General features: G+C 37.7%; 1 protein-coding gene across 9 annotated transcripts in view; it reads left to right on the forward strand.

Annotated features, from left to right (window-relative positions):
- Window positions 1-23465, forward strand: part of Atg4a (Autophagy-related 4a) — an 81617-nt gene that overhangs the window by 14740 nt on the left and 43412 nt on the right. For all 9 annotated transcript variants that reach the window (XM_067086667.1, XM_067086662.1, XM_067086663.1 and 6 more), the window contains 3 exons: window positions 8057-8155; window positions 14178-14342; window positions 15015-15192. In XM_067086667.1, the coding sequence (XP_066942768.1) occupies window positions 8062-8155; window positions 14178-14342; window positions 15015-15192 (437 nt within the window). In that variant the 5' untranslated portion in view covers window positions 8057-8061. The remainder of the gene's footprint in view (window positions 1-8056; window positions 8156-14177; window positions 14343-15014; window positions 15193-23465) is intronic.

The following is a 23465-nucleotide window of genomic DNA, read 5'->3' on the forward strand; positions in this document are numbered from 1 at the left end:
GTACAGTGAATTGTTTTAGGATGAAAAAACTTACAGTACAGTACTGTATTGACTTTATATCATACTGTACTTAAATAGGCGTGAAGAGTACAGTAACCTACTTACAAACAATTCAACATGAAAATGGATGTTGGGAACATAACTTGTTTGTAAATAGGATGGTGTCTGTATATTCAAAGTTATTCATGCAATAAACTAGTGGATGGATGAATGTGGATTTAGATTCTCTACATCAAAAACAATTGCCATTTGATTTTCTAGAAGTGGAGCTAATGAAACAATCCCAATCCTACTCTAAGGAAGTAAAATTTTAGGAATGATTTCGTATAAAAAGCGTTTGTGACCAAACCACATCAATCAGCTAAAAATGAATGTTATAGAATATTAAGTATTTTAAATGTTGTATTTGGTTTTAGCTGGTGTGTTTATAAAGTATCTCTGTCAAGACACTGTAACACATTAACCAAACTTGAGTGTGGCTGCCATGCATATTGCTCTGCTTCAAAATCAGAACAAGAACAACTAGATGAAATGTACAGTGTGGGGCATAGAATCTGCAAAGGGGCTTTTAGAACTACACCTATTAAGAACTGTTATGTATACGTAGATTCACATGAATAGCCATGAGCTCATAATCAGTACTTTGGAACTTGTGGCCAAGAAAAATGGAAAACCAGTGAGAGACTGGTTATATAATATTTTTAGGGGTGTTAGGTCTCACAACTGACTGACTACTGCACTTCCTGAGCAGTCCAATGGAAGTTCAAGATCATTACCTTGAGGAACACCAGACAAGGCAAGTAGTGTCATTAAAAACAATATCACAACAACTGTCTGTGATCTTTGAAAAAACTATGAATAAAAAGTATGTGGCCTCCAACACCTAAGTTATGGTTAACCAAATTAATGGAATTCCAAAATCAGTTTGAACAAGTCTTAGCTTTATCTACTGTTATGGTTGTTTAGGATATAACTTGTTATATCTGAATGGCATTACCAGTACATGTACTTAATTGTTTCTGAATGTGTACCTTAGTTTGTACTGTACTGGCAGGATGGAGAATGACTTGTAATTGTGGCATTTCACATTTATTAAGCCTTAGGAATGTGTATCTTGTTGCCTAATTTCTATTCAAGAAAAATGCTACTTAAAAATTCAAAGTACCATATTAGATTTATCTGAATGTTCAGCATGGACATCTTCCAATTTGGCTTCAGGCCCATAAAGGGATTTTCCTCTGATGTAATTGTCTACTTGCTCCTGGTTTCTCCAAAAATGATGGCCAACAGGCTAAAAGACAAGTCTAAAGAAACCATTTATCCTGCAGTGGCATGTGCCCACAGCTTTAAAGGAAAGAGATACATCATGCACAGGTTAAAAACCTCTGAGAGCTGGTATGTTATTTTGAAAAAAATCCACTCTATATGATACCAATTGTTTCAGATTACTACGTCAGGAGCTGATGCTACATAGAAGGTCCATGGATTTTAGCCCAAGGACCAGATGAGAAGACATTGCACAAAAGCCTGAGGACAAGAATCTTGTGCTCTCAAACCTTTGAGAACCCAAGTGCATTTAATGACATTTTCACTACCCAAAGCTAGAATGCCAATGAGTGTCTCTCAGAGTGGTTAATCCTCATGTAAAGGGTCATGTATTTAAAGTTTTGACAAATCTTCCAGTAAATCTGCAACAAAAAATGGAGATTGACATTGCAGATTAGGTAACAACAAAAAATAAAGTGACTGCCATACTATCTTTCTATTGTTCCTTAATATGATAACTATTAGAGGGTTGTCTCCATACTCTTCAGAAGTTGTGATTAGCTCTTTAGAGTGATATAGGATCCCATTTTCTTAAGCTCTGCATCCCCACATTATTGATATCTCTGATTGCTTGCTAGATGACTAGACATGTAGGGCCAGCTCAAAGCTTTCAAACAACCTTGTACTGTGAGATAATCTGTTGTTGCAGAAGGCAATTGTGTATTGAGTTTGAGGCATTTCACTTGGCTTCCTTGACAGTATTTTCATGCTCAGGGGATCAGGAGGTTGGAGAACAGTGAATGAATGGATTCCATAATGCAATCACCCAATAACACCCTTCAAGTGGATAAAGTTGACAGTGATAAAAGGGAACCTTGTTACATTGCTGTCTGAGGAATACTGTAACCATTTTTTTTTTTTTTTAATTTCATTTCATCTGGTTTCAAGTTCTGCCCAGCCTCATAGCTCTCAGATAGTAGCTGCAGTACAGTACCTAAGTTTGATATTTATCACATGTCCTATCATCTCCTCAATTGATGGTGCGGTTTGCAGCAGCACACTCAGTACAGTAGTCAATCAGACACATTTCAGGGAAGTTGGATGCATGACAGACAAGTTTGGTCACTAGAGTTGGTGTTAGCGATGATTGGTCTTGACACCTCAACTTTTCGAAGAATTGTTCGATCTAGGAAGATGGTCAGGTTAGTTCTTCAATCTCGACTCACTGAAGCTGTTACTGTTCGGCTGTCTTTACAGACCGTGGTCATAACATCCATCGACCATACCATATTGAAAACATCGATTCTCGTCCAGTCAGCGAAGTTTAGCAACAACTGGGTCTGGTCAGTACAGGCTGTCCCCGGTTATCAGTGATTCAGTTTTTGCCGCTTGTCTAGTGACAAAAATTGGTGATTTTTGGTCCGATATGCACTGATTTCCAGCTTATTGGCGCCAATACATACCTAACAGAGCCGCCGATAACTGAAAATTGCTGAAAACGCGCCGAAAATCACCGATTTTCAGTTATCAGCGATTTTCACTTATCGTCACACCATTGGAATGGAACCCCTGCCGATAACCGGGAGTGCCTGTACTTGGATAGATGACTTCCTGGGAACACCAGATGCTGTTGACATCTAGGAGGCATCTTTCACATCCATGGTGAGAAATGTTGGGGCTAGTCAGTACAGGCAGTCCCCCGGTTATTGGCGGGCTCAGTTATCAGTTCGGCGCCGAATTGCTGATTTCCTCTCATCAGCACCGATAATTGGGTACTGTATTGGTGCTGATACATACCTAACAGAGGCGCCAAATGGAACCCCTGCCCATAACCGGGGACTGCCTGTACTTGGATAAGTGACTTCCTAGGAACTCCAAATGCTGTTGGCATCTAGGAAATGTCTTTCGCATCCATGATTCAAGGCTTGGGCTTATGACTTCCAGTCATTCTGCCTGATTTGTCAGGAGATCAACAGTATATGAGTGTTCCATTTCAAAGGACCCTAAAGAGAACCAAGTACCCGAAGGCCTTTTGCATCAGCCAAACCAAGTACTGACCACTTGTTTTTGGTTCCAACTCGGCCAAGAAGTCCAGTCTGGGAGCTCCATTTCTTTTGACCTTTTGTATGATCAAATGGATATACTGTACTCCACAACTGACATGCTGGACAACATACGTTCCAGGCAAGATTTGATAAGGTCATGGGTATTGGTCTGCCCCTAGCATTCAGGAAGAACCTGTTGGACAAGTAATAAGGAAGGGAATTGTGGTCACAACAGACCACATTTGCCTCCTTTTTACCTTTGGGACGTTGCCCATAGATCCTCGGACTCTTTTTCCTTGGGTTCTGTGGATGCTTAAGAGTCATGTAGATCACCCAGCTCTTGAGGACAGGTAGCTCTCTCCTAAGGTATACAGCTGCAAAAGAGCTGGTGTGTGTGTGGGACTGGCCTCCTACCTTCTCTTTTATACCCTTCTAAGGGACGCTTGCAAACTGTCATGCTGGATTGGATGCTGGTGTTCTAGATGACTGATATCCTGTCATAATCTAGCTCTTTTGGATTAATAGATGTTCTAGCTAGCATGGAGAGAGAGGACTGACAGTGAACAGACCCATTGGTTATCTTCAGCTTTATTGTCCCCGACAATATGGGTTCATCCAAGCCTATCTTCAAATCAGTGACGTTATCTCCCATTTATTCGAAGGCCCAGATGTCCAGCAGTTGAACATCACACATGTTCAACAGATCAGAGGCATGGGTCTCCTTCCTTTGATCTTACATGACCAGGAAAGAGGTCCCAGGTGAGGCAAACTACCAGGCATTTCAGACATTTGTTCAGAATCCACCCACCAAGGAGTAAGTCTCCCCTATGCAATGACTGAGGGTTTGTATATGTGTAGGAACAAATGACAAATTTTTATTTTAAAGTAATTTGTATTTTTCCTAACATACAAACCTGAGGACTTCACATAAATGGTCCACCTCTAGCCACCCCTCATTCTGCTTCCTGGGCCAAAAGGTAAAGTGATTGCCTGCCAACTGGATGGAGGGGATTCCTCCCCTTCCGTCGGTAGCCAACTACCAATATCCACCTTGTTTCAAGCCCTATGTAAAGACCTCAGGTTTGTACAGTACATTAGGAAAATACAATTTACTTTAAAAATTTGTAATTTTGTCACCATATTCTCAGGCACTTAGACTTTAGGAGGTTCCATCACAACCTTCAGATATTGAATGTTCATACCTGGAGATTATCCAGCATTATCCCAGAAAAATGCTCAGTTAATTATGTGGTTGCAGAGCCCTTTAGATGTATAAAAGTATCAGAGACAAAGGACTGGTTACTGCACTTTTGTACAGTGCTGTAGATCAGTACCAGAGTTCCCTCACAACTGCACAAGACCCTGAGCAAGACAAATAGCTGCTGATGGCTCAGCTTTTAGACCTATTCACACCCCTTTTTATCCCCAGACCTACCATCCTTAGCTCACAGGACAGTAAGTTTTGCACTAGGGAAAAATCTGTCATTCCTTGAGATATGGAACTTTGCTGGCAATACCTCTGAGCCACTGCTGTGTTGATGCAAAGAAAGAATTACTTCTCTTTGCTGTTCTCTTCTAAGTATGTGTGGAATATTTTGTTTTCAAAAAAAGTTTTGCTGTTCTCTTCTGAGTATGTGTAGAATATTTAAAAAAAAAGACTTGAGATAGTGATGCTGTCAGCTACTTGACAAGTATGGACTTATTCAGCTTGTCAGATTATACCAAGTATAATCTGACTCATGTTAAAACCTTGGTCTGGTTGTCCTTGGGGAGCTATTAAGATGGCTTGCTAGTCTTTGTTTGTGTGAGTAGAAGTATTGAATTATATGAGCTTTCAGGCATACTTCATTAAGATTTAACTTCACTGTGACCCTGGTGAGTATGAACCAAGTGACTGGTGTGTCACTTGTCATACTATTATCCTGCCCTGTTATCTGGAGAGGGTTTTATCTACTAGCACTAAGCTTAATGTATTTTAACAAGACATCTTTTTTATGTCTTATGTAAGATGGAATATAACTTTAAATTCTAAACTTCAGAATTTCACCTAGAACTCTTCAACCACCTGGGCAATATGGGTCTGTTGATTTTTTTAAAAGCTGATAATTGTTTATAAATATATATTTTTCACCCAAATTGGCTACTTCTCTTGTCATCAGATCAACTTTGTGGAATTATAGCAAGTCTGCCTGTTTTCTCTCATATAGTACTACTACCATTTTTAGTTCATTTATGGCCTGTTTAGCCTTCAGTTGGAATGTAACGTATTTGTAGATAGTGTTTATATGCTAAAAAAGATTTAAAATTGGTTGTAAAATGCCAGATATTCTTTTGCTGCATTTTTCTCACTGTTTAAGGTTAGTGAAAATGGTATGACTGCGTACCCAAAAGGAAAAGGAGTATTTTGGATTGTTTGTGAACTACAGTATATCAGCATTCACCAATGTTTAGAGTACTGTACATACAGTATTTAGTTTTGCTATTTTGCACTGGTTTCACACTGGGCTGTGTATGTTGATTCACTAAATTGCATATGGTATCCTATACTGTATATAATTTCCTTAACTGTTTGCTTAAAATCTGGGGCAGATTGTAATTATGGTTGTTCAAGAAAATAACATGGGATATTTATCTTTATGGGTTAATATTTTGTGGGTAACTTCTTGTATTTTGATTTAGAGACAGCCTATAGGCTGTTTGTTATAACTTCCTTAGCAGAGTTGTAGTAGGAGAATTATGTATACTTCACATAGTATCAAATCACTGAAATAATTTTATATTAAGTGAACAACTCATTTTCTTCACTTATGGTGTATATAAATTTTTTGTACTTTAAGATTATACATAGATTTCTTCATCATGAAACATGTGAAGTTGGCTTGTACAGAAATATTTTCAAGTCTGTATTTTCATGTACATGTACAGTTTATGTAGTATCTGTATATATTCTTATTTAATAAGTCATTAATCATAGTTGGTTTTAGTCTTCCTATACTGCTTCACTTTGAATCATGCTTTGTGAGGTTCTCAGAAGACCAATCATGAATATAGTAGCTCATGTGCGAACCAAGAAAGATCCAAGTTGTTAAGTGACTCAGTGATAGGAAAGGGTCTAATTAAACATGTTTTCTAGTGATAGGGAAGGGTCTAACTAAACATGTTTTCTTGCTGGTGATAGAAATTGATACATCCCATGGGTAATAGGAAAGAGAATTCATTTCCATCTCATTTAATTTTCATGACCTACATTTTTTCATGTCATTTTTTATTGTTAGGTTCCATTCAGTATTCACTTTTATGAACTGTTTCTCCCTTGATAAACATCTGTTACTTGATCTTGTCCTGTCCTTTCTTGCCAGTTCTCTAGTATGGTGCCTCTTTTCATGTTGTCTTGCAAAGTTACAGGTATCTGTGGTTGCTATGTTTAAAAGGGGATATCCTCTGCAGCTTGTACCTCGACAGCTCTTCTCTGTATGGAGAATTATCTTGATAATGTATTTTTAAATATGTTTTTTTCTAATGATAATTTGTTATGTGGTCGCTATAGCAGCATCAAGCTGAACAGTTTATTAGACACTGAGCTGTTTGGAGCCTGGAAATGCAGTGTCAGTTATGAAAGATTTATTTTTAATGTGACGTGCAATATGATTGTAATAAACAGGACTGCAGGTATTGGGAATTTTAGGCACTTTATGTAGGCTGTAAACTGGCATACTTAAGGTTATTTCTGTGTTCTGATGTTTAGCTTCATTACATTGCTTATGTGTCCCTCAGAGATGGATCATTTTATTTAACCCCTTAGCAGATGCCTTCAGAAGGTGAGAATTCTTACTCTGTATTTAAACGTTAAATTTTTCACTTGATATTTTGTGGTCTTGTCTCTGTGATTTGTGTGATAAGGGTGTAGAGCTTTCCATTGTATGTAACATATGGTACAAAATTAACTTATGCATGTAAAAATTAAGTAGATGTTATCACAATTTCAGTATGTTGTAGAAGTATTGGGACTTTTAATAAAATTGTTTGATTCAGCAATTTTTTATTTGTGCAAAGCATTGAGGTATAAGTCATGATGATTCATTAGACCCCAAAGTAAAGTGATCATTGAAGATTAAAAACAACATTGAAATCCTTTAGGTCATTCTTACTCTCTCAGTTTAAAGTATACTTTAGTGAAAATCTTAACATTTTGCTGATGAAATAATGGATTACATACCATTTTTGTCTGAAACTGAATTTCACCATGGAAAAGTATTGTAAATATCTAAAGAAAATATGCTTAGTAGTTTTGTAAATATGTGTTTTTCAACGTGGTATGGCCGTTCCTTGTGAATTATGTGAATTTTTGAAGTGGAACTTCCAAGAAATTTTTGGTGTACTTCATTTTTTAATTTAGTATTTTTTAACCTATATTTTTCACAAAATTCTGGTCTATGTTAGACAATGTGAGATTGCTGCTGTGTTTTTTGTATATGTACACTGTTTTTGGCACACAACTGTTTTGTAGATTGACTTATTCAGAAGCAATTTTTCTTTATTTCTCTTTCTAATTTTTAAGGTTTATTTCATTAGCTATACTATATAGTATTAGCCATTGGAAAATATTAACTATTGTGAAAAATTAGTGCTTTCCATTAATAGTATAGTATTTACAGCTTTTTATGTTATTCTTTCGGTTTGTTTACCAGTGGTTTATTTTTTTAAGCCTTGTTTATTAGTAATCTACAGTGTTTACTACTTTACAGCGTGCATGACATACGAAGGTGCCCTTAGCGAACCAGAAGATTTTCCAAAATCCGAAGAGCCTGTATGGATTCTAGGACGGCGTTATTCAACCCAAACAGGTAGAATAATTTGCTGAGTGAATAATGAAATTATGTTGATAATCATTTTTTATCATGAATTACATGAAGATGTTTTGTTTCGATTAAGGAAAAAGCAAAAAAAAACCAAGTAGTGTTCTGTATCTGTGTTCATAGATAATTAATTCATAGACAGTGTGCTATGAATATTTATTGCATTGCAGCAGAATAGTAAGTAGTTAACCCCCACTATTCGGGGTCCCACAATTCTTGGACTTACTGATTCGTGGATTTTTCTGTGGAACTTGTCTCCAAATTATTCGCAAAAAATTTAGCAATTTCATGACTTTTGTTGAGAAATATGTGCTGATTAGTGTATTTTGATGTTATTTACATGACCAAATACATTTTTTATGATAAAAAGATGATTTACTAATTTTCAAATATTAATATTGTAATGAACCTCACCCTGGGTTCTGCAGGCTCTTGAACTTACACCATCCAAATAGGGCTGGCATGACCAGGACTGGCAACAAAGGAGGGACAAAACATATGCTTAAAGTTCCTTAAACCTAATTTATTATACATATATACAGTGAGTACAGGTTCTGAGTCTCAAGTACAGCATCACAATGATCATAAATATAATCAAATGTAAATACTTGAAATATTACATATGTGATAAATGACAATAACAAATCATTTTCAGCTCAATAAGCAAACACCCTAAATGGCAAATGCAGCGCAAATGAATATTACTTTAACAGCAGAACAAAACCACAGACATATACAAACATATGAATGTCAAATTAAACAGCAGCAATCAGTAAATGAACATTAAACAGTAAAACATGAAATAAATTGTCACCAGAGCCAAATTTCAGCTTAAATGCAGTAAACAACAACAAATGATAAGCATAATAAATCAGTGTTCAAATAGAATAGGCAGCATAATAATTACGGTGATCATTACACACCAAAGCAATGCCAACTGACAGAATCTCTCGATTTGTCAAAGTAGTCGTTCACTACCAACAAGATAAAAATAATCAAACAAAATTGGTCGAATCAACAAATGACCGGCAGCCAGCTGTCACAACAGGAATACATCCTCAACACAAGAATCCGCCTATTCATTGACTCATCAAGACAGTGTATATAACCAACTCAAAATCCTCTTGTTGCCTAAAGAAGTCCACCACACATTCAAACATAGAGGTCACCATCCTCTCGCTGAAATTAACAGGTTCCTCATGCTCATTAATCATCTAAATAACTTCTTGCTGTCCTATCGCACCATACTGCTACTGCCTTCTGGGTTGTATGAGACTAAGGCTACTGTCTGTCTGCTGCTCGAAAAAGACTTCCTCCTTGGACTGTGTATAGTCAAAGATGCGTTCTAGACGAGACCCAAAACTTGACTTGGCCCGTGGTCAACGTAACCTTTGTCAACTCAACGAAAACACCAGAGCACAGGAGAAACAAGGAAACTACCTTAAAGGTTGTGTAATGAAATAATGACCGATCCTGACAGTATTAAGATTAAATAATAATAATAATAATAATAATAATACTAATACTGTACCTGTAATAATACAGGTAATAATAAGTACTAATTTTCAAGTAATAATAATAATAATAATAATAATACTGTACAGTACCTATAATAATAGTACAGTAATAAGATTAAATAATAATAAGATTAAATACTGTAATAACTTGGAGAGAGAAACGTATGTGGAAAGATACAGGATTTTGGCTATGGCTGGTGAAAAAATGGTTCTCTCCCCTCCATAGATTCAGGAGGGACCCTTACAGTACCCAAGGGACCTCTTTATAGCGAACCCTATTGGCATCTGGTGATTAGAGTGGTTTTTTTCACCGTCATAGATACGATGCTCAGAATTGATGCTATTGAAATGATATTCAAGTGACTGAATTATTAAAATGGTATTAAAGTAATATTGAAATTATATTAAAATGATATATAAGTGTTTCAGGATGATAGTATAAGCATTTTTAGAGGGTATACTTTATGATAAAATAATGATTTATAGTACTAATTTTCAAATATTAATAAGAAGTTTGATAAGATTAAATAACATTAAATAATAAAAATAATAATTCTCTCTCTCTCTCTCTCTCTCTCTCTCTCTCTCTCTCTCTCTCTCTCTCTCACTGAGATGAGAGAATTTTTATGCATATGTTATATGTAGTATGTTTGTTTATTTTGTATGATAAATAAATGGTTTACTAATTTTCAAATATTAAAATTAATGTAAAGACAACAAATTATAAATTCATTAAAGAAAATATAGTGAATTAGTAAGATTTTAGCTAAATAAATTTTTCCCTCGTCTTCTTCCCAGTCTCTTCGAGTGAGGGGGGAGGGTGTAACCTGTCAAATATGTCAAATATCTTGACATATTGACCATAAGGGTGGAAAGTGTTGCCCTCTTGGTGATCGAATATATGATGTTGCCCATTCAGTGCTCTCTCTCTCTCTCTCTCTCTCTCTCTCTCTCTCTCTCTCTCTCTCTCTCTCTCTCTCTCTCTCTCTCTCTCTCTCTCTCATCCCAAAGGTGAGAGATGGATAGATAGATAGATAGAAAGGGAGAGTGGTTGATAGAAAGATATACATAATATATACTGTATTATTGACATTTTTAATTGTTTAACCATGCAACTCAGTTCATCTCTCTCTCTCTCTCTCTCTCTCTCTCTCTCTCTCTCTCTCTCTCTCTCTCTCTCTCTCTCTCTCTCTCTCTCTGTTATTGGCTACATATATATTTTTAAGGGTAAAATGTTTAAGACGACTTTAAAATGATGATATCATTTCCAAGATTAATACAGTAATAGGATAATAATTTAAGGTATATTTGTTGTAGGATGGTACTTTAAGTATACATTTGCTATTTGACTTTCAATGTAGGCAGTTATAAGCATTTTTAGAGAGGGGGTGTGTTAACTATTTGCAGATTTTAATTATTCACTGGGTGTCTGGTATGTATCCCCCGCGAATACGGGGGGTTTACTGTACAGTACAGTATTTTTGGATAATTATTAAGGATAAGTCACAGAACTTGGTCATGCTTCAATAAATATGAAAGGTTTAAGGAATGTTATAGCCGTAGTTTGATCATATTCTTGACTTCAGGTCATGTTATGAAAATAACCCCAAGGAACATAGCTGTGGTGATTTTCTTGCAGTTGAGACCTTATGAAAAACTGTGATGCATAATTGATTGATAAGTTGGATTTTATTCCATTTTATTATTGTAAAAATCAGTTGAATAAAATTCTGTTTTGTCAGACAAATGCTGAAAGTGAGACTAAATTGTTTTGCACTGCTACTGTAAAAAAGATTAAAAGTATCATTTAAACAACCAGCATTCATTGGTAGATTAATGTGTTATGTAAATCTTAGTTATACCATATTTGTAGTCATATAGGGACACCAGCATATAAGATGCAACCCAGTTTTGGGTATCATATTCTAGAGGAGATAAAAATAGGTCTTTATAATCCTTCCCACTATAGATTATTGTAACACTGCTTACTTGCTTATATATTTAAATAATACTGTAAAGGAGAAGAATGGTACAACCTTGATAAAATTATTGACTTGACATCACATATATTATAACATTGTATATGATATATGATAAAATCATCATGCCAGCATCTAAATGTGTCATAGTTACTTAAACTTCTGTACTCATACAGATGAACATACTGTATTTAATTATATGAATTTGTCCCTCTGACTTGCCTAAACAAGCCATTTCATTTCTTGTCTCTTGCTCTACACACAGTTAGGCTAACGGTACTATAATTGTAAGTCTATTACAGATGTTTGATGGGAGTAATGTTAATTAAGGAGTACTGTATGCTATACAAAAACTTAAGACTATCAGTACACTGTGCAAAATTAGTTAGGCTAACAGGTTAGGCTACTTGAATTTCTGGTTTATTCCTACACGATATGCAAACCATCGGGTGTAAACTTTCTAGTTTTGCTTTCGTCTGTCGAGTATATACTAGCAGGTGCTCGCTATTGCTCAAATTTGCTAGTTCCCATATCTGTACCATACCCATATCTATATCTGTATCATAACCATACCCATATCTATACCATACCCATACCATACCCATACCCATATCTGTAGCTTACCCATACCCTTATCTGTACCATACCCATACCTATATCCATTCCATACCCATACCCAAAGCTGTACCATACCATACCCATGTATGTACCATACCCATACCTATACCTATACCCTTACCCATACCTATACACATACCTGTACTAATACCCATACCCATACTGATATCCATTCCATACCCATACCCATACCATACCATACCATTCCCTTACTTTCCAGTCGTATACAAACAGCTGACCATACCATATCTTGGTGTAGGTGCAGGAGCAGCTGCTGATGGGTTTTGAATCAATGCTGATGCCTTTGGCAGTTTCAGACCACCACCAGTAGTGCCTGCTGTTGTTCTAGAATTACCTGCTGAGTCCATTTTGAAATGTTGAAAATTTCTGGACAGTTATTAAAATATTTTTCTTGAAAAACATCTTCACAACTCCAGGATCCTTTGAAACAGTCTTCAGCTCCTGAAGCATTCCTGGAGAAATGCCCATTGGATTGTAACATAATCTTAAATTCTTAAAGACTCAGGATCCTATGAAGCCTTCTTCAGCGCCTAAACGGAATGCAGGTGGTTCATAGTTACCACATGAGGTTAATCAAATCCTTCATAAATTTTAAAAGTCAAGCAGGTTCTAATTTGATTATAAACATTTTGTTAACAGTACCCAATTTGAATACATTTTATTTCATCATAAAACTGATACCCATACCCATATCTGTACCATACCCATACCCATACCCATACTCATACCAATACTCATACCATTTTCATACCTTCTAGTTGTATACGAACATAAAACATGGCAAAGGGAAAAGGGAAGGGGGAGGGGAAGGGAAGAGGGATGGGAAAGGAGGAGGTGAGTGGAGGAGCAAGGGGAGGGGGGCCAATTATCGTATTTTCATGAGGGAGTTGAGGTCCTAGGGAATGACGTCCTTACAAATCTATTAACATTAAACATGGAAAATGGATGAGGGAAGGGGAGGGGAGGGAAGAGGGATGGGAAAGAAGGAGGGGAGGGGGATTATCATTTTCCCATGAGGGAGCTGAGGTCCTGGGAAGATGAGGGTATAGGGACCACACTGCTTAAATCAGTTTTTGAGGGGAGGGGGGGAGTCGGCAGGGAAGTGGGAGGCAAGGTCCCGGGGAGAGGGGGCCTGTTTAGGGACCACCCTGCTTAAAGCAGTTTTAGGATGGGAGAGGGAAGTGGGAGGAATGGGGACACACACATAAACAAAGCCAAAGGAAATTAATATAATAGATAAATGGTTGGCAAAACAGTTCCACTGAGTAGTCACTGAAGACATGGCATTTGAATTATGAGTTATCATTTCTGTTTCTGCTGAAGTAGACAAATAATTTTTGTGGTATATAATTACTCCAGAACAACAGAGGAAGTTGATAACTTTCAAGTAGATTATTTTAAGAACTTCAGCAAATGCATGGAAAACTAATTTGAAAGCCATAGTTAATTTTGCTGGTGAACCTCACCAGTATTTCTTATTCTTCATTAGCCAGCTTGTACATTGAAAGTGTTACAGTAATTTATTTCAAACTGACAAACTAGGTTAATTTGGCCCTTCCATTATTGTGTCTTCATTTGGTTTACATTTCCAGTATAGGAGATAATGTCTCAAATGCTTGTATCCCTTTGATCATAAGTACATAAAGCTTATGGAATTTGGGATTTTTGAAAATAATTAATGGTACAAATAAAACAACACATCAATTTTGATTGTATAGTTTGCACTTTAAAACAGAGTTTGCACTTTAAAGGAAGCTTTGGCTGTTATTCGCTTAACATTTTTTTCCTGAACAAATTAGTTTTGAAGTATGCTTAACTCATGAAATATGTTACGTATATTGAATGTGTACAGATATTTTGTAATTTCTACTTCAGATCTTGCACAGTTAAGAGCTGACGTTCAATCTCGAATATGGCTCACTTATCGTCGGAATTTCGCTCAGATTGGGGACTCAAATTTTACTTCAGACAAGGGATGGGGCTGTATGTTGAGGTGTGGACAGATGGTGCTTGCAGAAGCCCTAGTACGAAGACATTTAGGTAAGTCTTATGACTGTATATACTCTAGGTGGACCACTTTTTTTTTTTAGTAAATGATGACTCTTCTTTATTTAAGCTAACAGTTCCAGATTGAATAATGCTGCTGTTAATGTTATATCAGATATTAAAATTGAAAACTAGAGTAAGACCTGAGTAATGATGAATAGCAGTTGTTAAATAATTCTCTTAAGACTATAAAGAATTCTTGTACTAAAGCTTACTGTACTGGAAATAAAAGGGTTTACATTGTTGTTGGTAATGAGATGATTATTTTGTTTGTTTCTTTCATGAGATCAGTTTGTGCTTACTTTGTAGTTGAAACTCTGGTACAGTATACACTGCATGTGGTTTTTGGATTTGCTATGAAATAATGGATTATTTCAACGTGTAACTTTCTTTTACTGTAATTACTTATGAATATCTTTAAAAATTATGATCTTTGACAGTAAATATTGGGTTTCAGGTTATCTGATTTTGAGCTAAGTAAATATGTTTTTTAATATACTAACAACTGTGAGAGTTTTGGCATCTCCCTGAGGTAATTTACACATTAATTTGTTATGTTTTGACCAAAGACTCCTGGAATATCCTAGTCTTTGAGGAACATTATTCAATATGCCACAGTTTTAAGGTGTATTACCTCTCATGATGCCATGAAACATTTCATTTTAGGAAGGGACTGGGTATGGACAGCTTCCACATCAGATAAAACCTATTTAAAGATTCTCAGTATGTTTGAAGATCATAGATCTGCCACATTTTCCCTTCACATCATGTCTCAGTTAGGAGTGGATGAAGGCAAACCCATTGGAGAGTGGTATGGACCAAACACAGTTGCTCAAGTGATTAGGTATGTGGAATTTTTCATATTTATTTGAAGGGTGTCTCATGACTCCAGCAATATGGCAACTTGTTTACTTTTCCTGTTTACTTTTACTTATTGCAGTGTATATTGATTTGTAGTCCCTCGCCTCGGCAGAAATTAGTGATCAATAGCCCAAACTTGATATGTAATCAGTGTCTAAACAAAATTTCTATATTCTTTCTCCCACTCCTTTTGTAGTGTCTTAACCCTTTTGCTCACCAATGATTGATATAGATGTCATCCAAATTTAAGTCCTTCACATTTTGATGATGCACACAAATAAAAAAAAAAAAGATTGCACAAACCAGCAGACAAGATGAGTATCTTTTTGGCAAGTGTTCCTGATATTCTTTTAGACATATATTTGTAATGTGTTTATTTGTTTTGTATAGTTTTAGATTTTATGTTACAACTTTTCCATTGCAACAAGTAGATAGTTTGTCTGAGTGTACTATGGATAACAAATGAAGTCCTTATCACAGATAGTTTTTTTTTTTTGCCAGAATTTTTGGGGGGAAGTGAAAAATTTTCTTATATCTCGTGAATTATACTATGTATTTCACCTACATAGATTTATTTTGGGGACTTTTGCATGCCATTTTATAGAGCAATCATTCAGTTGCCAAACTAAATAACATTGAGCAGTCTACTTTGAGAATTGTCTGAGGTACATTTCTTTGAACAAAACAAGGCATATAGAGTTTTTTTTGCGGATATTATGTGGGTGACTTATTTTTCATAAGGAGAACGTGATGCTACTGTCATTAATTTTTTCATATTTTCCTAGCTCACAACTTTTTGCATTGCAAGAACTAAGTAATTTATCTGGGTGTGCTATGGCTATGGACAAAAAACGAAGACTATCACAAATAATTTTTGTTGGGGTAAAGTGCAAAATTTTCATGTATCTTGTAATAATTTCTGTTCATTATTCCACCTACATAGAAGTTAATTTGGGGGGATCTTGTATGGCACTGTAATGAAAACCATTCAATTCAAAATGAAAAAAATTGAGCAGTCTTATTTGAAAATTTTCGTTGCTATGTATCTTAAAAAAAAAGTTATATGTAAACATTTTTATGCCATTTGCTTAAGTCATTGCCACTTCCCACAGACGTAATGTTTATAAGGGTCATAAGCAAAAGGGTTAATTAGGACAGGTCACTCAGTGCTGTGTCAGCATGGTTTTTTTTATTTCTCTTATAATGAAGATGCTAAAATTGGACAGCATTCTTAACATGAACAGGGCCTAATTTGTACTATGGTAGCCTCAAATTTATTTAAAATTTTTCTCTTTTGTGTTTTTTTATTAAATGTAGTTGTAAAGTTTTCCATCTGTCCTTTGGACTACATAAAGAAGCTGCAGCAACTCTGTACAGGCATAAACAGACCATATGATAGTCAGTCAAATAAAGACCTCTTTATAATATGAGTTAATGGAGATACATTTCTAGCCACTCAAAGACAAAATAAAAATTAATTATAAGAAACCCCACTAGCTACTGAAGAACAGTTATTTGTAATAAATATTCACATACTGTAATGGCTTTAGGGGAAATGACATTATGTAAATAAAAAAGTTGAGCAATGTAATAGAAAGGAATATGAACAGGAACAGAATCATTGGAGTCATGTGTAGAAAACCTAAAATCATATGTATAAAAAAATCTGAGAGAATTGTATTGAAAATAAAATGGAAAGAATAGAAAATGGTCACCCAGTTGCCAAGTGTTAAATGAAGTTGCATGGTTAGAATTGCCTCTATGACCTGATAGTCCAGTAGAAGAGGCACATTCAAAGAAATCAGTAAATCACTGGATTGTGTCAATCCCTTTTACTAATCTGTTCTTGAACTTACCATTTGTAATACTATTCACTTCAGTTGGTAGGCCTAGAACAAGGCTATCTTGTTTGTGAGGCCGCAGTGGCTGGTGTTGAACCTTTTTCATTCTATTTTCCATCCTTTTGATCTAGTATTGTTACTAAACATGGATGGATTCCAGTATTCTGTGTATCAAAGTTTTCTGTTAGTTTTTTAATTGAAACTTTTCTAGAATTAATTTAGGCATTCTAGTTTCATTACTCATGCTTGTGCACTTTTAATTTTTCAGTGATTTTCCTTTGGGGTAGTGACAGATTGGACAGCACACTCAAAATGGGGTCTTACTACTACTTTTTTGCAGTATAAATTAATGTATTTTGGAACTTGGCTTTTTTAACCTTTGTACATTCCTTCATTTATCTATAAACAAACATGTATATTTTTCTTTTCATCCCTTAGTCCAGGTCACTGAACCCTGAGGTACTCCTCCTCCATTTGGGACATTTTGCATACAAGATGATGTCCTATTAATGAGAACTATGCGTTTTCTGTTACTTAACCAGTTGTCTATCCAGTGTCTGACTTTAATGATACCATACTTAAGATCGTAACTTATGCCTTTATTCTTTAATGTCACCATGTCCTATGTCTTCTGGAAATTCTGAAATTGTATATCTTACTCTACTTTTTTTTCATATTTACTAAATATGTCATAGAAGATTTCTAAAAGGTTGATCAAGCATTAACTTCCTTGACAAAATCCTTATTGGTTAATTAAAGTTAGATTATTTGATTCTCAATCTCATGATGGTACCTGTTATGATGGAGTCAAGTACAGGTAGTCCTTGAGTTACAATGTTTTGAGTTGCGATATTTCGAAATTACGATGGCAATACCAGGTACGATGTTTCAAAGTTATGATGGCAATACTGATACGATGATATTTTAAATCTCACACAATGGGGCACAGGCAGCAGTGTACGACGTACAATATGTTGCCCTGAGAGGCTGGGGGTCCATATCTCTTGCCTTGACTGATCCCTCACTTGTGCTTGCCATCTACAGTGTAAAGTTGTGTCAGTGTTAGTGTGTGATTTTTGTCCATTTTAAACTGTTTAAAACACAATTTGTTCATAAGATTACCATGTCAGATATATATACCTGTATTCTCCTGAAGGTCCAACAGAATTTCAAATTTCGCATTTCATCACTTTAGAGCAGAAAATGAAAATTATCACCCATTCCCGCCGCTGGGAGGCGTGTATCAATTCTTTTCTATTCATCATTTTCTTGTCGCCGTTGTTGTCAACAACTGGCTGTCTGCACCTCCAATTTAGCATTGAACTTTTTCAAGTATCAATTGTCTTTAAAAAGAATTAATCAGTAGAGTACAGTATATTTACTTTTCTTTGGTTTTGCTTTATAGATTATATAATGTCTGGCTAGCTCTGCTGAGTTACAATATCTTGTGAAATGTCTGAATGTAATGTATCCCCATCGCTAACTTGACCCTCACACTTATGTTCTAACTGGAACAAAGTTTTATGCATGTTGAATGATTTGGTGTGATGGGTCACTGCTTTTCTTTGTCTGAAAATGAATGGAGAGCTTTGTAAATATCACAAGAGGTGAGCGTTATGCTTTGTAAATGTCTTCAGGTGGTGAGTGCTGTCTCTTAATACTTAGTGTTGATTGCTCTGGTGGATCCCACCTTTAGACCTGGAGTTTATATTTTGTCTCCAGCCCTAATTTTATTTTTGGAGACTGTTTTATATGTTATTTCTATTTTGGAACAGTTTATTTTATTAGAATCTATTAAGGACAAGAAAAATTTGTGAAATGTCTTGCCACAGTGTACACCATCATGCCTCTAGGCCTGGACCTCTGCTGGACTCCCAGTTCTCAGTTCATTTGTAATTATCAGTCTCCATTGTAATTTGAAACCCCACCATTCTACATGGAATGTGCAGGTCCTTGGACGTTTCCCAATTAAGGCGTAAAAATATTTTTCAAAAAGAAAAGCAGCTTATTTTCAGAATGGTATCCCCATAAGACAGGGGTTGGTCAACCCAGATTTACTCTCGCCCTCTTAATTTGCTTAATGATTATGGAGACTAGATCCTCAGCCAAAATGGGTCCTGCTTGCAGGCAGTTTAGGGATTTCCCCTCACAGTTGCAGTACAGGCTGGTCGTGGCATCCCAAGAAGCACTCAATCGGACAGCCATCCAGTCCCATTACTCAAGATATTGTTAGGTGAGATTCCTAATGCCTCAAGTTCCGTAATTCTCCAGACAGCAGGTCTCCCCAACTGGAAATCCTTTTTGCCTGAATCATGATGTCTGCAACTCTCTCTTTCATTGCAATGAGTGGTGGTCCTGTACTTGAAGGCCCTTCAAGTCAACCTCAGTGAAGAAGATTGACATATTGTTCTCCTGCTCTCAGATCTAGCGTGGCAGCCTTGCCTGCTTCCCTGCTGCAAAAGCAAGAACCCTATATCTCGTTGCAGAGGGTGTTGGGAGGATCGAACCGTCACCCCTTGGCGGCCTCCTCCCTTCTGTTCTAGAGCATTTCACCTTTTTGTTGATGACGCCTTCTGTCTCTTCCTGGCGACTATTTATGCCAGACCTTCCTCAAGGGGCAAAATCGTTCTTTGCTAACCAGACGTTTTCGATTAATTTCACTCAAGAAGCTCGAGATGCTAGATCATTCCTCATTAATGGTTATCTAGTGAATTCTTCAAGAGAAGCTTTTCCTGCCGATGCTGCGCCTCGTGCTGTTCCTGGTTCCTTACTGTCTGCTGTCAGAACCAGTTCCTCTTCCAAGCAGAGGTCCCTGGGGCGTGTTTCCTCTCCAACTTTTCTCTGCTCTTCCCGCCCGATGTTGGAGAATGGACTCAAGGAACTCGGAGTCTGAAGACGATACTAAGGATCAGTCCGAAGGAGATCGGACTGGAATATCAATGAGCTCAAGCTGTTGAAGGAATTGACCTTCCCGACAAGTTTCTGAGAAGTAATTTCCCTCCTTCTCAACTGACTTTTTTTTTTTTTGAGCTTTAAGTCCAGGCTTCCTTTGGGATTTCTGAAGATGACTGTCCTCTGGCCTTTCCACTGAAGGGATTCAAGAAAGTCCATTTGTGGATGGACTCATATAAAGAATTAAGGAATCAAGTCTTCTTTTTTCCCCCTTCAAGACTCTAGTGAATATGCAAGACCTAGGTATGAGAACCAAGAAGACTTAGGCTTCTCTTCCTTCCTCAGCTGACTTTAAGGGAGACTTCTCCTTGTTGATTCGATAGAAGGTCTCATCTGATTCAACGAGTCAAGAGTTCCTGGACTCTTACTTTCCAGATGGACCATCTTTTGAAGGGCCTTTTCAAGAATACAATTTCTTATTGACTGGTGCCTTGGAGCTTTGGACCTTAAGTCTCAGGGAGTCAGGACTCGATCTTTTACTTGTCGAAATCTTTTGAGCATCTTGTCTTGCATGGACAAGGCGGTCCGAGATATATTCTGACAATTTTTTTCGTGGCAGATCACTGGTGCTCAAGAAGAGGTCACTCTTCTGGGTTTCGCTATAGAATCCGTCTTCTCATTAAAGGAGAACTGTGTGTTTGCTCCCCTTTCCAGTCATCTTTTCCACTAAAGCTTGATGGTAAAAGAAACACTAAATATCAAAAGAAGACCACACAGGACCTGTTGGCTCAGTCAATTCACAGAGGTGCCCTGCGGTTCCCGTGACCTCGGCGCGTCCAACCCGTCAGCATTCACCCAAGATGAAGAAGCCCTTTGTGCGGATCTTCTTACATAGCCTTCTTCTTAGGAAAGAACCTCTAAAAGAACATAAAGCCCTTGCTATATAAAGGTTCAAGAAGTGATGTGATTCTCCTCCAGATACTCCTGGGTGCCAGGCTTTAGGGCTTTCCGAGGCCTGGAAAGTGAGAGGGCAGACAGTTGGTCCTTTCGGTTTTAGAAAGGATATTAAATGAACCCTGACTTTCTCCCCTCCCCCTAATTTATTACCTTAACCTCTCTCCGTCAGTGGTCCAGAAAAACAAGAGATCCTATACCTAACTGCTGCCTATAAATGCTCGTCAAAGAGCAATAGAACAGGTTTAGACAGAACTTACCCTGCTTCTTCAACAGGCTGTTCCTGGTCAAAAAAAAAAAGAAAGTTGGAGACCTGTGCTGCATGTCAGCAGCCTGAACCCGTGTATATAAAAAACTTTCAAGATGGATTCTGGCTCAAATTTCAAGCCTTAAGACCATGGGAGTTGATGGTATCCCTTATTGAGTCTTCAGGAGAATTTTCACGGTATTGATTTATCCTCAACCTCAAGGAAGTTCCCACTCTGATTCATCTTGAGGGGAAAGGTGTTTTCAGAGCTCTTTTGCTTTGGCCTTCAACAATCACCATATTTTCACCGTCATCATGACCTGGAATGTAGCAAAATGGCTGCATCTGGCAGGCAACTGATTTAAAGACAATTTATAATACAGTTCGACTGGCTGATTTGCATACTAAGTTTCTGGAGGATTTCCAATAAAAATTTGAAAACCTACCAGTTTTCAACTCGCCTGCTGGTCAACCCAAAAGTCACACCTGAGAGAAATATATAGTCCATCTTGCCGCGGGGGATTCAGATGGACTCAACTATTCGGGCTTTTCCAGCAAACTGCAAGTAAAAAGAAAACAGACTTCTAGTACAGGCAAAAGTCCCCGGCCTTAACTGGGAAAGAAACATGTTCGGCTGAGGTGAGTGGATGAGTCTGCTGACAAAATCCATTTCCTCACTGAAAAAGTTTGTTTCCCCTTATCGGAGACTGATCTCAGGCCTCTTCAGTTCTTCCTGCAAGACAACTGGGAAGACAAGGAAAATCTCGCAGTTGTCTCTCAAACTTTCCCTGAAAATGAAGGAAAATCGCATCTCAGGTGGTGGTTGGATCCTCGATACTTTCAGAATGGAACGTGTCTCTCAGCCTTCGAACCCGACCTAGTGTTGTTCTCCGACGCGTCAAAAAAAAAAAAAAACACTGGGGAAGAGAGACAAAAGGCACCTGGAGAGGGAACAGGTGACCTGGCATATCAATATGAAAAATTAGCGATTCTTCTATGCCCTTCGATTCTTCTCAAGTGTCCGGTTTTCGCACAGTCCAGGTGAACGCGACAATACCACAGCTCTAGCTTGGAGAAAAATCAGGGAGGCACTCATTCTGGTCCAAGTTCGGGGCCACAGGGAAAGAGATCCTGTTGTGAGGTGGCAGTTCCAGGAACGTTACGATCCTGACGAGGTTTGTAGCAGGCGTTCAGAACGTGAGAGCGGACCTGCTAAGTCGTCTCATCAACTGCCCCCGACAGAGTGGACTCTGAACCAGGAGGTGTGGTGAAACTGTGGGGTTTGGATCTGGGTGCTGTCCCTTGGTCAGACCTGTTTGCAACATCAAAGAACAACAGGCTTCCGCCTCTACTGCTCTGGGTCCTGGATCCAGGAGCAGTCCTCAATTTTGACCTGCCCTTCTTTGAAAAGGACTGGTCTGCAGGGATGGACCTTTACGGTTGGCTCCCTTCAAGATCCTGGGAGGAGTGGTCAGGAAATTGGGAGTCATTCCAGAGCTCACAAGGATGACTCTGATCAAACTCTTACGCATTGGCCTTGCTGGAGTGGTTCCATTGGAGGTAAGATGCTTGATTGACTTCACGGTAGACTTTCCAAGGGTGACCGCCTCAATTGTGGATCTAATCAGACAGCCCCACTCCCAACGATACCATCAAAACCTCTCGCCTCATCTGACTGCGTTCAGACTATCCCCATGCTGGCCTGGGCGAGAGGGACATCAGCAGGTGAAGAGCGATCGCGAGCCAGAAGAACATCTGTGATCAGAAGTTTACCAGTGTTGTGGGCCGAGACGGCGGGCAGTGGTGACAAGGAAGGGATTTCCTCTTCCTCGAAAGAAATCTGCTGAGCCAGATTGCAGACTTCCTTCTTTTGTCTTAGGGAATGTTCCTGCTGCTGGCAGTCTCTACTATTACATGGCATGACTCAAAGTATGTTGTCTGTGTTTCGACAATGGAATTGATATCAGCCAAAGACAGACCTGTCTTGCCTCATTAGGTCGTTCAGCACCCTAATGGTGCATCAGTATTTGGTTCCATCTTGGAATTTGGGCGTGGTTCTTAGGTTCCTGATGCAAAGAAACCCTTTTGAACCCCTTGCATGCTGCTTCTTTGAGGAACGTCACAAAGAAGACGTTATTTTTAGTTGCTCTTCCAGTATGCAAAGAGAATCAGTGAGATTCATGCAATATCTAAGTCAATTGGTTTTAAAGTGACACATGCTGTGAGTCTTCAAGGGTCTGCTTTCTTGCCAGAATGAGAACCTGGTCTCACCTGGCCCAAGTCCTTTGAATTGAAACTTTCTTGAAGGGTATTCTGGGTCAG

This window comes from Macrobrachium rosenbergii, chromosome 43 (assembly GCF_040412425.1).
Source record: "Macrobrachium rosenbergii isolate ZJJX-2024 chromosome 43, ASM4041242v1, whole genome shotgun sequence".
Classification (NCBI taxonomy): domain Eukaryota; kingdom Metazoa; phylum Arthropoda; class Malacostraca; order Decapoda; family Palaemonidae; genus Macrobrachium; species Macrobrachium rosenbergii.